We start from the raw sequence: 12394 nt of genomic DNA, 5'->3' as shown, positions 1-12394 counted from the left end.
CACGCCTTGCAGACCTCAACGCAACCTCAGACGCAACCACGATCCTGGACCTGAACCAAAAGATTTTCTTCAGCCCGCAACATGCCAGCATGTCTCATTTCGAAATTCGGGATTCTGTCTCCCCAACGTGCGTAAGAAATTGTTTGCATGCTGGCAGACCGCCCCTGCAACCGATGTCACCTCAAGCACCACGTTGCGCAACCTGAGAGGATCAAAGACAGAGTAGACTCTCAAGGAACATGGTAGTGAACTGCCCAATCAAAACAATCAATTCGAATATGATGCAGTGCTCCTCGTCGGGACGCAGCCGCCCGCGACATTATTCTACAAAATGCTAACGACTACTACCATTTTCCCGTCCCTCATACAATCAATCCTACCAATGTACTTTTTAACCCTTTTGCTCTTTACTCCTCGCCCGACTCCTCTTCGGCAACCTGTAGTTCCAACATGTCAGCATTTGCCCGTCAATCATAGGTACTCAGATAATCAGGTAGCAAACTCACCCCATCGTGGAAATCCCTCCCCTCCTTCGTCTCCTTGATGATGCCCGCCCGGATCGTCCAGTCGCCAAAGTGCTCTCCCTCGTTCCTCTCCAACGCGTAGCGCTTGAGCAGCGGCTTCATGATGGCCAGGATCTCGTCCTCCTTGATGCTCGACCGGTACAGCTTGTTGAGCCGCTGCCCGTGGTACCCGCCGCCGAGGTACATATTGTAGGCGCCGTACGCCTTGCCCACGAACGCCACCTCGGCGAGCCAGGGCCGCGCGCACCCGTTGGGGCAGCCCGTCATGCGCATCACGATCGAGTCGCGCGCGAGGCCGTTCTCCTCGAGGCACGCCTCGAGCTTGCTGATGAGCACCGGCAGGTACCGCTCCGACTCGGCCATGGCGAGACCGCAGGTCGGGAAGGCGACGCACGCCGACGAGCTCAGGCGCAGGCCCGAGTGGTGCAGGTTGTCGAGCTTGTACTTGGCGAGCAGCTCCTTGATCTGCGGCAGGTCCTCGTCCGCCACGTTGCTGAGGATGAGGTGCTGGTTCGGCGTGAGGCGGAACTCGCCCTTGTGCACCAGGGCGATCTCGCGAAGGCCCGTCTTCATCTGGAAGTCTGCCGTGTCCTCGACGCGGCCGTTCTCGATGAACATGGTGAAGTGGTTCATGCCGAGCTCGTCCTTGGTCCAGCCGAACGTGTCGATGTTGGAGTCGAAGTGGAACGGGCGTGCCGGGCCGAACGTCTTGCCCCAGAGCTCCTCGACCTTGCCCTTGAACACGTCTACGCCCATGTCGTCCACCGTGTACTTGAGGCGCGCGTGCTTGCGGTTCTTGCGGTCGCCGTAGTCGCGCTGCACCAACATCACCTTCTCGCAGGCGATGTGCACATCCTCGGCCGACACGAAGCCCAGCATCCGGCCGATCTGAGGATACGTCTTCTTGTTGTTGTGCGTCGTGCCCATGCCGCCGCCGACCAGCAGGTTGAAGCCCTCGAGCCGACCGTCCTCACCCTTGATGGCGATGAGACCAATGTCGTGAGCGTAGACGTCCACGTCGTTGTGCGGAGGGATGGCGATCGAGATCTTGAACTTGCGCGGGAGGTAGGTTGGTCCGTAGAGCGGTTCAAAGTCCTGCACGGCGTTGCCGGCCACCTGGGTCTTCTCGTCGTTGTCGTCGGTGAGCCAGATCTCGTGGTACGCCGTCGTCGCCGGAAGCAGGTGGTCGCTGATGCGCTTCGAGCAGGCCCACACCTCGCGGTGGTACCGTGACTGGGACGGCAAGGGACTGCACATGACGTTACGGTTGACGTCGCCGCACGCCGCGATGGTCGTCATCAGCGCCCGGTTGATGGCCTGCATGGCCGGCCTCAGCTTGCCCTTGACGACGCCGTGGAACTGGAACGTCTGGCGCGTGGTGAGCTTCATGGTCTTGTTGCCGAGTGTGTTGGCAATGTCGTCCATCTGCACCCATTGCTTGGCCGTGGACACACCGCCGGGCAGACGGCAACGGATCATGAAGGAGTAGGCCGGCTCCAACCCCTGGGCCTTGCGCTGGTCGCGGAGGTCGCGGTCGTCCTGCATGTAGGTGCCGTGGAACTTGGTCAGCTGCTGGTTTGCCGCCGAGATGGCGCCCGTAGACGTGTCCTTGAGCTCCTCCGCGATGGTGCCGCGCAGGTAGTTGGAGGCCAGCTTGATATCCTCGTTGGTAAGCGGGGGCGGCTCCTCCGGCAGGCCCTCGACGTTAGCCACGCCGAGCGCCTCCCAAAGCTTGGGCTCCCACTCGGCGTAGCCCGTCTGGTAACCGTCGGGATCTTGGTCGTCGCCGAGGCCGACGGGGGTGAGCCGGGTGGCGCCAAAGTTGGCCAGGAGCCTGTCGAGATCCTTGGCCGGCTTGTTGTAGTAGACCTTGTCCTCCTTCCGGGGCCAGTAGTGGCTGTCGCCCAGACCGAAGACGGCGTAGCGGACCGACGCCAGGTCGAGCTCGGTGCTGTCCTTGATGGCATCCCAGAAGGGCTTGCCGTTCTGCGGGAACTCGCCCTGGCCGGCGGTAGACGTGATGATGACGAGGTTCTCCTCGTTCGGCAGGTCCTCGACCGGGTAGTCCTCCATGGCCATGACCGTCGTCTTGAGGCCGCGGGCCCGGCCGCGTGTGCCCAGGCGCTTGGCCAGGGACTGGGCGTTGCCGTTGTCGGAACCGAACAGGATCGTGAGCGGGGCGCCGAAGAGGCCTTCGAGAAGCTGGTTGTAGGCATCCTTGGCCTTGCGCTTCTGCTGCGCGCGGACCTCGGTGCCGAAGTCCTCGGAGAGCACACCACCAAACTGCGGCTGGCTCCGCATCAGCTGCGTTAACCGGTTCTCGCGGTCGAGGAACTCCTTAAGCTCCTTCTTGATGCGCTCCGAATCCAGCGAGAAGTTGGGCTCGCCCTTCTTCTCGTTTTCCGGGTTCCACCGGTACAGAGGCCAGTAGCCGACGTCGACGGCCTTCTTGGTCTCCTGGAGCACGGTGAGCGGCGAGTCGTGCTCGCCAAAGTAGGGCAGGTATGCGAGGACGATCGACGGGCCGTTGAACTTGTCGGCCTCGTCCAACGCCTGCAGCACCTGGGTGTACGAGCTGTAGACGGCGGTGGAAGCGACGTAGGCATTGCCGAAGTTCATGGCGTACAGGCCAATGTCCTTCTTGCGCCGGTTCGCGTCGGCGGCGGCACGCTCCGAGTAGGGGGTCGAGTCGATGATCAGGAGGTTGACGTTCTCGCCCGAGGCCAGGACGTGGTGGACACCCGAGTTGCCCAGGTCGTACGACCAGGCATCGGACCCCACGAGCCACAGCGACTGCCTGCGGAACAAGTCCTTCTTCTCCCGCAGCTTTCTGGACGCCGTCGAGTTGTCGATGGTGAGCTTGGAGATGAGGTCTTCGGCGACTTGGTCCGCCTTCGGATCATCCGCGTTGGCGACCCACCGGGTCAGCGCCTTCCGAGGGGCCTCGGTCAGGAAAGTGGCGGTGCTGGCGACCTCCTTGACCTCCTCGATGAACTTCTTCCGCTTCTCCTTCCGGGCGAGCAGAGACCCGAACCCGAACTCGGGGGTGGCCGAGATGGTATTCGAGACGCCGCAGTTGTCGGCATCGAGCGAGTTGGCGATGAAGGCCCGGCTGCCGAAGAGCTGGTCGAGGATCTTGGTGTATGCCGTTTCGAGCTTGGGCTTCTCGAGACCGTAGGCGCTGGGCTTCTTGGGAGCCACATGGTCGCCGACTTGGAGGTTCTGGACGGGCTTCTCGGAGTGGAGGTTCTGGAAGACGCGACCCAGCGCCTGCTGCACCGTCTGCTTGGAGACGTGGCCCAGCTGGTGACCAACGATGGTCTCGACGCCGCCAGCCGCGCTCTTCACCGAGGTCAGGACGTCAACAAGGACCGGGCCCCACTTTGTGGTCTTCTTGGAGACGTGCTCGAGAACGGCAATCTTCTTGACGGACCGGGGGATCGCCGCGAGCAGCTTCGCGCCGAGCCAGGGGCGGTAGAGCCGGGGGGCGACAAGGCCGGCGTTGGCATAGGGCTCGCCCGCCTGCGCCTGGGCGATAGCGTTGGCAAAGAGGTTGACATCGGAGCCGAACAGAAGCAGGGCGCTCTCGGCGTTGGCGTTTCCTCGCCACTCAAAGGGCGTGTAGTGCCTGCCGACCAGATCGCCGAGCTGGGACCAGATGGACGTCACGTATTTGTAAATATCCTCGGACGACACAACGGGCGCCGCAGGCTCGATGGTCGTCGCAGCCGACGGGAGCGGTGGTGAGCTCGTGGCGCTCTGCTGGCTGGACTTGACCGACGACTGGGAGGTGATAATGGGAGAAGCGATCTCGCCTTCGCTGGCAGGGACCTCTGTAACGGGAGCTGGCGCGGTGGACACGGGCTCGGGTTGGTCCGACACCACAGCGACGCGGCCGTCGTCGGCGTAGATGGTGGAACCGCTGATGGGGGCGGATTGGAAGCGACGGACATTGTCGAGGTTCAGCAGGCTGCGCACCACGTCGGCGCTCGCCACGTTGATGGGCTTGTCGCCGGCGCTCGAGCTGGGGTCGAAGAAGTGGATGACGCCCTTTCCGGAGCGGATGGCGAGGGCGTGGGCCGTCAGGGCGATGTCATGGGCCTCTTGCAGAGACCACGACTGCAGGAACGTCCAGCCCGAGTTCCGGACGGCCGTGATGGCGGAGAAGTCGGGGGAATCCTTGGGGCCGAGAGCCACATGGAGGACCACGGGGTAGTTGGCGAGCTTGTACAGGTGGGCGACGGAGGGGAGGAGGATGGAGGAGGTGGTGGTCACGGACACCAGGCGGCCGGAGCGGATCGGGGTGAAGACAGAGAGCAGGGGGTCATTGTTATGGCGGATAGACTGGATCTCGGGCACGGCATCAGACGACTTCGCAACCAAGCTGGGCGTCTTGTTGGCAGCGAGCTGCTTCAGGAGCCCCGAGAATTCCGAGTCTTCAGCCAGTGACGGCTGCACCGAGACAACCACATCGCTCGAGAGGTACGCGACCGCGGCCACTGCAGATGATGCAATTGTCAGTGATCTGATGTCCAATTCAGTTTCAGAGGGCTGGCTCAAGGTCATTTTTTTCTTCCCAGGTTGAAATCTTGAGCCAATGCTCGTCCCAGTGAGGTGCTCCCTGGCAATCAATGGCGGGGCAGCAGCCACGACAGGCAGGTGCTCATGCTCGCATTGATGCCACGGAGGGGCAGCAGGCGCCGCCTCAGCACCAGCATGACTGACACTGACAGGAGGGGAGGTTCTGAAGGTAGGTAGTAGGGGCAGGTGCCACTTACCGGCCTCTTCGGGCGTCCTGACTTTGACGTCTGCCATTTTGCGCTGCCTTCAACAACAACCTACACCAAACAGCAGCAGCAGCGGGCAGCGACGACAGCAGCAGCAAAATGGAATTGATGTGGTTGACGTCGGACGGACCACACTCAGCACTGCAGCATCACAAGAAGGAAGAAAAACCCAACCCCAGACAAGATCTCTTTCAGATTTTTATTTTTTACCCGCTCCCCCAAGAAACCCAACCACGGGTTCCTCGTGTCTTTATGCGGGACAGTTCCAGAAATCGGAGGCGAGTCAATTCCATTCGAAAAGGTGCCGGATGTCGGGCCCCGCAAGCAGTCCACATTTTTTGTCGGCATGCGAGCGGGAGGCGCCCTGGTGAGCGATTGCGTGATCGCCCTAGTGCACCCATCCCAGGTTTTGCCCAGAAGGCCCCCAGAGCTTCCAGCGAATTGCGCGCGTGGGATTTCGCCGTCGCTTTGTCATAGATGGGCTCCCGCGGCGTGGAGAGCTCCTCGCAGATGTGGCCCCCCCTTGGGATGAGGCAATGCGCTAACGGATTTGGCCGGCCATCTGCACCAGATCTTGTTAACGTCAAACCTCCCGGTCGCCATCTGCGTGGTACATTGGCACATTCCGACCAAGTCCACCATGACCACGCACGCCCGCCCCTTTCCACGTGTTTGGGGAGTTTATATTTCCTGCCGCGCCGCCGACAACCGTTCTCCCGGGTCTCGGACCGGCCACAGGAACGGCTCGGCGGCCGGAAAGTGTCGAACACAAAAGCCATCGTCGACACATTCTTCCGGAGGTTGGACCCCCGCGCACACAAGAGCGGGGGTCGATGGTACACCCGCAAGCCACACAACAGGTGGACGGCTGCCGGCGAGAACGTGCTTGTCCGGATGTCCGGGTGGCTAGCTTCTCCAGCTCAACGTCGCACGGCCAGTTTTGCACAAAGTCAAAGGCCAGCCTGATCCATTGGTTGAATATGGTGCATTATTAAATCCAGGCCTAACTGCCCGGTCCATAGGTACATGCATACATACAGACGCAGTACCTATCGTAGTGTACCTAGGATGTCTATGATCGCCCTCTGGACTCCGCGCTCCATGTTGCTCAATGCCATGCTGAAAACCCTGAACCACTTCCCTGTCCCGTAAATGCCCTGGAAATGATGAGACTGTGCAAGCATTGTCACTCCTCCTCGTAAGTGGTGCTGTGCAGCGCCGGCACGCTCTCCGTAGCCTGCGCTCGCTGTTTCTGTTTCTCAATCCCTTGATGTCCGAAACTTGGAATTGACCTGTCGCGCCCACTCCTCGTCCTCCTGCCTGCCTCCGAGCCAGTATCCCCTGCCGACCGACACCAGCGCCCTGCCCAATCGACCCTTCCATCCCTCGCCCAGAGGGGCGCCGACAGCGAACGGGTTCGCCGACGAGTCCGACGACGACGACCCCTCTTCAACATCCCCCATACGCTCATCCACGTATCGGAGAATCACCATGCGAGCGTACGCCAGGACGACCAGGCTGAAGTAGAAGCGCATGAGCGTAAAAGCCACGATCAGGATCATGCTGAACGTGTTGTCCGGGGAGCTTGCGCTCGCGTCGGCGGCGGCGGCGGTGTTGGTGTCGGCGGCGGTGTTGGTGTCGGCGTCGGCCCGCCGAGCGTTGCTCATGGGTGAGCCATCCTCGGAATCCTCGGGGGTCGTCGACGGCGCCTTCACGGCGTGGATGCCCGACACATACCAGTTCGTCGCGAACGCGGTGGTGTACGCGGCGCTGACGAAGGTGTCGATGGTGTAGACCCAGGCGAGCACGAGGCAGTGGAGCGGGCTTCGCCGGCGGATCTGGGGGACGCAGGCGACGAGCGTCAAGAGGACGAAGACGGAGCCGAGGTAGGCGGTCACCTGCAGCGCGGAGAGGCCGTAGCCGGTAAAGAGCGTCAAGAGGCCGTAGACGCCCGTCACCTTGTTGACGAGCAACGCAAGCGATATCAGCTCGGTGCCGGTCTGGAGGGAGATGCATCCGAGGAAGGACTGCGGCAAAGGGACACGCGCGAGCGAGCTGGTCAGCGATGTTTTCACGGGGAGAATGAATGTGCGGATTCCCAGGCGGAGGGCGGAGTCAGGAGACGGGCGTTTGTTTCCTACGTACCTTGGGCCGGGGCAGCCGAAGCCACGACAGCGCCGTCGTGATGGGCATTTTGAAGAACGGGCGCGTCCGGCTCTGGTGTTGTTTATGATGACTTGGGCGAAACCGCAGTCGAGGACATTTCTCAGTTCATTGTCGTCGAGTGTGTTGATTGTCCAAGGTTGCAATCTCGAAACCTTTAGCAGCTGAGGACCCTTTTGTCGGAGTCACCGACGGGCGGCTAGCATAAGCTCAACGGACCCTCTTGGCTTGTCACCGGACCACCGTCCAACCCAAACCCAGCTGGCTGGCCAACAAAACCATGCGGCGGCCTCTCGGAGTCTCGGACAGCTGGTGCGACCCGGAGAGAAGTGCGACGTTGTGGGGTGTCCTCCCTGAATTCTCGGCGCAACATTGGCTGAAACAGGGATCTGGCCCCCAATCGCGGGAGGGTTGTCGTTTCGGCCGTCATTCCACAGTCTTGCGCGGTCTGGAGGTGTGTCGTGCAACCACCACAACTTGATGATGGTATCTGGCTCCATAGTAATAGCATTCAACGAGGTCGAGGGTGATCGGACACTTTTGGATGACTTTGGACGAGGCTGAAAGGCATCTCGTCGTCGACGTCAGAGGCGCAACCGCCGACCGCCTGGGGACCCACGGCATGGCGCCATGGTCAAGGCGTCATCGGCTGTCAGAACTTCAATGGGGTCCACGTGCCAACTGTTTCCCATGCTTGCCGGTCCGTCCAACGAAGGGCTAACAAAGAGCCTCGCTATGGACTCTGACCGCCACTGGGTACCCCATAGTGGAGTCAAATCCCCGGTGTAAGATTGTAAAGAGCCGTTCTATCACAGGAGATGGTGGTGACCTGGCTAATGTGAAAAAGAGCCCCTCGCCATGTACTGTCCCAATGAATCGGTTGAGGTCATTGTCAATTGTAGACCTCAAGTCAGTCCCCCTCATCCCTCTCCGTACAACACATGTCAGGTGTCATGGTGACCGATTTGGTGCTGTCGAAAAACGCACATGTAGGGAGTTCCACGACCAAGAGAGAGGGAGTTGCGTTGTCATAGTTCCAATGGCATGACGGCCTTGGTCGGTTGGTGGATTCAGAGTATCAACCATGTTTCCATCACGCAGCGAGAAACTTCATGTAGCAGGGTGAAGTGCAAATGAGAACATACATTCGCCTGACGTTCTTGTAGGCCGTCCAACCGTCTCTCAGCCCAGAGGGCGACACAACCTAGGTAAGCCTTGCCCAGGAACCTACAAATACATGTCGGACGGAATCCGTAGAGGTAACGTGATTCGATGACTTGCCTCGCCCGTCTCGCGGAGTGGCTCTGGGGATTGAGGACTTCTTGATGTTAATAATGCGCAACACATAATACACTTACGAGATGCCTGAGGTAGGCGACTTGTTTACAACGAACCACTAGTCAGTATCATCAGCTAAGATGGTTTGTGTCAAGGAGTCTAACCCGAGTGTCGTATGTCGAAACTTCGGTTGTGTCCTTAAGGGAGCCATCTGTTACTCCATGCTACCTATGTCTGGCGCTAGTTCTGGTTTAAGAGCCTCCGCAGGAGACAACGTGGTTGCGCAAGGAGGGTCGAAAATGGTGGGACTGGGACATAACACCCGCTCGTGACACAACAACAAAGGACCCGAGGCTTGTTGTGTTGATCAGATCACAGGCGATGGCATGGTTTGAATCTGCAAACAGAAAAGACGGTGTACTACTTCAACACAAGGCCAGGATCGATGACAAATTATGTGGTGGGTCATGCGAAGGTCCCCAGCTGGTGCCATCTCATCATCACGGTGGAAGAGGATTGATAGTTTGAACAGGTTATTCATTTCGTCATGGTACCACCAGAGGCGGTATGTTGTATGGATAAAGCAACGGCGTCGACATCCTCAAGCGACTTCCCCAACCAGCATCCATGAGAGCCAACGCAACGCCTCACCATCCTGTGATGCAACACATCCCAGGCCATGTATGTGCAGCCTCATCATCATGGCACAGTGATATGTACAGCATGTCCATAGACTTTACCTGTTCCATCAACACTTATACCGTGATCACAACATCCTCATCCCGTCTCCCTCCCTCCCGGGAGGCTACATCAGGTCATCAGGTATGCTTGATGCCCATCCTGTCCAGACTCCTCCTGATGCCGCCCTCGGTCCTCTTCGCTGCCCTCTCCAGGGGGAGGCGGGTCTCGATGCGCTTGACGGCGCGCTCGACGGGCGGGGCAACCCTTTGGATGCTGCGCTCGACGGGGCTCCGGAACATCGTGATGTTGCGCTCCCACCGCGGCGCCCACTTGCTGGTCTGCTTGGAGAGACGCTCCTCGGCACCGGGGGCCATCAAGTAGAACGGAGCGAAGAAGGGGACGCTGGCGGCGCCCATGGTGAGAACCTCGGTCCTCGACGCGGCGGGGATGCGGAGAGGCATGTTGGTGGGATGGATGTGATAGAATTGATGAGTGTGTCGAGATAGCGAACTAGGCCCTGATGCTTTGATGGATGTGTTAGATCGGTGATGATTGAAAGGGTGATGGGTGATGGTAGCTGAGGGGAAGCGGACTGGTGTACACGTATTGCTGTAGATAAAAAGGAGGGCGGGGAATTGCTACCCCCTGTGTGTTGGGCTGCCTTGAGCCGTCGGGCACACAGAGAGGGATGCGGGGGATTGTTGGACGCGGCGGACTCGATAGGAACGCTATATGTTGGACAAGACCAACGTAGAGACTAACCTGGTGATGGTTACAGGGCGGACTTGATGCCAAAAGGCAGGAAATTGATCAAAGTTCGAGTGTGTTGATGATGTTTGAAGCAGAGGTCCGAGGATTCGCTGGCAAGATTGAGTGATGGTTGTGGTAATGGTGTGTTGCACAGAGAGGGAGGGAAACTGAGGGGGAACTGGGAGGGAACAACGCCCGGCCTTTATATCAGACAAAGGGCAGGCAAGATAACCATTAGTACGCAAGAGGAGCCGGGGACAGCTGGACACTTTCAGACTGGGCAGCTTGGAGTGACACCATGGCTGCGTACCAAGTGGCCAACACCTGGGAATGCTACCGCCACCGACGGCTGGCCTACGAAACGCGACACCAGCAACATCCGGGGTAACCTCCCCTAGCAGCATCAGAGTCTGGCCACGAGCACCCGTGCAGGGCGGGGTAGCGATGGGCATCATCATCGCAAGCGCCAATCACGGGACCAATGCGAGTCAGAGAATGGCGGCTGTATTCAGGCAGCTTGAGACGTTGCTCCCTCGGAGCTTGGTCATCTCGAACTGGACCGTCTCGATTTGGCTGTGGCGCCATGTTGTACGACTCGAGATTGACCGGGGACTGGCAGAACCGACGGGATCCTGGGAGCATTAGCGTTCGCGTCCTCCAACCGCTGCTTGGAGGCTGTGACGGGACACAACATTCAAAGACCCGTCAAGAGATTGAAAAAAAATCATAGAATTCCACATCATACTCCAAGACTTATAAGCCCATCAGATGTTGGTGTTGATATCCAGTTCATCAAGCGCGTTGCTGGGTTGCGCCTTAGTGCGTGAACGGCAAAGGGCGGTGGAGCCGTCAGTTCGAGGGCTCCACTTCCCCAGACTCCACCCCCGCAAGACGGTGGAGATGGTGGATCTGGAAATCGGGACTCTCACCCGACAGCATTGGAAGACCCTAACCCTGAAAACAAACCCAACGGGCACGATAAGATAAGATTTTGGCCAGCGCACCCCACCCATCTGCAGTGCCAGGGCGGTCAATTTTTTCGGAGACACTCTCCAGCCCACGGCAACCCCCGAGCCGACTCGACCTGGAGGTTGTGCAGTCCAACAACACAACACCTACCCCGACCACCGACCAAAAGACGCCGCCGCCATGAGGGTCGAGAACTGTTTCTTCTGCGGGCGGCCCGCGTGGCCCAGCAAGGGCATTACCTTTATGAGGAATGACGGTTCGTATTTTCCTATCATCGTCAACACCGAGCCAAGACACTGACATTCTCCCCCTCTCCCCCAGGCAAATCCTTCCGCTTCTGCCGGTCCAAATGCCACAAGAACTTCAAGATGAAGCGGAATCCGCGCAAGCTCAAGTGGACCAAAGCCTACCGCAAAAAGGCCGGCAAGGAAATGGTGGTGGACAGCACCCTGCAGTTCGCCGCGCGCCGCAACGTGCCCGTCCGCTACGACCGCGAGCTCTGGGCTAAGACCCTCAAGGCCATGGAGCGCATCAGCGAGATCCGCGCCCGCCGCGAGCGCGCCTTCTACAAGAAGCGCATGGCCGGCAAGCGCGCCCGCGAGGTGGCCGCCGCGCGCAAGCTGGTCGCCGAGAACGAGCACCTGCTCCCGCGCCTGCGCGGCAGCGAGAAGCGCCGCCTGGCCGAGCTCGCCGCCGAGCGCGGCGTCGACGTCGAGGAGCTCGAGCGCGAGGAGCTCGCCGCCAAGAGGACCAAGAAGACGGGCAAGGCGTTCGGTGGCGAGGTGCGCCGCCTGCGTGTTCGTACGGATGGAGGCGTCGAGGAGGTCTCGGAGTTTGTGGGCGGCCATATGCACGAGGACATGGACGACGACGATGACGACGATGCCGATGACCACGACGACGACGAGATGGATACCGACTGAAGGAGTGGGATGGGTGCCGGGCTTTGGGGTTCAACGATGGCTCTACCGCGAGCTGGGCAGGATTCTTGGACTGAGTATCGACGGCTCCTATTTGCGGTTCCATCCGTGGCTCCAGTGCTTCTTTCAGCGCTGGCCTGTCACGAGAAGCCGACTTTGGACGACAACATCCCGCCGTTTCATGGGAGCAGTTGCTCGGAGGGGGAGGACGAAGAGTCCCATGGGATGCCGCGTGCGAGCGTCCAACGGCTCTACGAGCCGACTTTTTGAGGCCCACCTATAGACATCCTCGGCCGGAAATTGGGTCATTGGCGTTCAGGAG

The 12394-nt window shown here is 59.8% G+C and overlaps 6 protein-coding genes across 6 annotated transcripts; 2 read left to right on the top strand and 4 right to left on the bottom strand.

The window, feature by feature from the left end:
- Positions 1-407: 407 nt before the first annotated feature.
- Positions 408-5339, bottom strand: VTJ04DRAFT_5656 (uncharacterized protein; the record flags this gene model as incomplete). The annotated part of the gene is made up of 3 exons (XM_069363794.1): positions 408-437; positions 507-5023; positions 5303-5339. 3 exons carry the CDS (start codon positions 5337-5339, stop codon positions 408-410), a joined length of 4584 nt encoding a protein of 1527 aa, XP_069220605.1.
- A 1231-nt stretch (positions 5340-6570) lies between these two features.
- On the bottom strand, positions 6571-7504 carry VTJ04DRAFT_5655 (uncharacterized protein; the record flags this gene model as incomplete). Its single annotated transcript, XM_069363793.1, has 2 exons — positions 6571-7338; positions 7457-7504. 2 exons carry the CDS (start codon positions 7502-7504, stop codon positions 6571-6573), a joined length of 816 nt encoding a protein of 271 aa, XP_069220604.1.
- Positions 7505-9570: 2066 nt separating this feature from the next.
- On the bottom strand, positions 9571-9894 carry VTJ04DRAFT_5654 (uncharacterized protein; the record flags this gene model as incomplete). The annotated part of the gene is made up of 1 exon (XM_069363792.1): positions 9571-9894. The coding sequence occupies one exon, from the start codon at positions 9892-9894 to the stop codon at positions 9571-9573; it is 324 nt and encodes a 107-aa protein (XP_069220603.1).
- Positions 9895-9943: 49 nt separating this feature from the next.
- VTJ04DRAFT_5653 (uncharacterized protein) lies at positions 9944-10825 on the bottom strand (the record flags this gene model as incomplete). Its single annotated transcript, XM_069363791.1, has 3 exons — positions 9944-9950; positions 10196-10361; positions 10573-10825. The coding sequence occupies 3 exons, from the start codon at positions 10823-10825 to the stop codon at positions 9944-9946; spliced, it is 426 nt and encodes a 141-aa protein (XP_069220602.1).
- Positions 10826-11332: 507 nt separating this feature from the next.
- On the top strand, positions 11333-12075 carry VTJ04DRAFT_5652 (uncharacterized protein; the record flags this gene model as incomplete). Its single annotated transcript, XM_069363790.1, has 2 exons — positions 11333-11408; positions 11474-12075. 2 exons carry the CDS (start codon positions 11333-11335, stop codon positions 12073-12075), a joined length of 678 nt encoding a protein of 225 aa, XP_069220601.1.
- A 36-nt stretch (positions 12076-12111) lies between these two features.
- On the top strand, positions 12112-12342 carry VTJ04DRAFT_5651 (uncharacterized protein; the record flags this gene model as incomplete). Its single annotated transcript, XM_069363789.1, has 1 exon — positions 12112-12342. One exon carries the CDS (start codon positions 12112-12114, stop codon positions 12340-12342), a length of 231 nt encoding a protein of 76 aa, XP_069220600.1.
- Between the last annotated feature and the right edge of the window lie 52 nt (positions 12343-12394).

Source organism: Mycothermus thermophilus (assembly GCF_041956435.1).
Source record: "Mycothermus thermophilus strain CBS 625.91 unplaced genomic scaffold VTJ04scaffold_3, whole genome shotgun sequence".
Classification (NCBI taxonomy): domain Eukaryota; kingdom Fungi; phylum Ascomycota; class Sordariomycetes; order Sordariales; family Chaetomiaceae; genus Mycothermus; species Mycothermus thermophilus.
The sequence above is the reverse complement of the archived record's forward strand: the minus strand, read 5'-3'. Positions and strand labels throughout refer to the sequence as shown.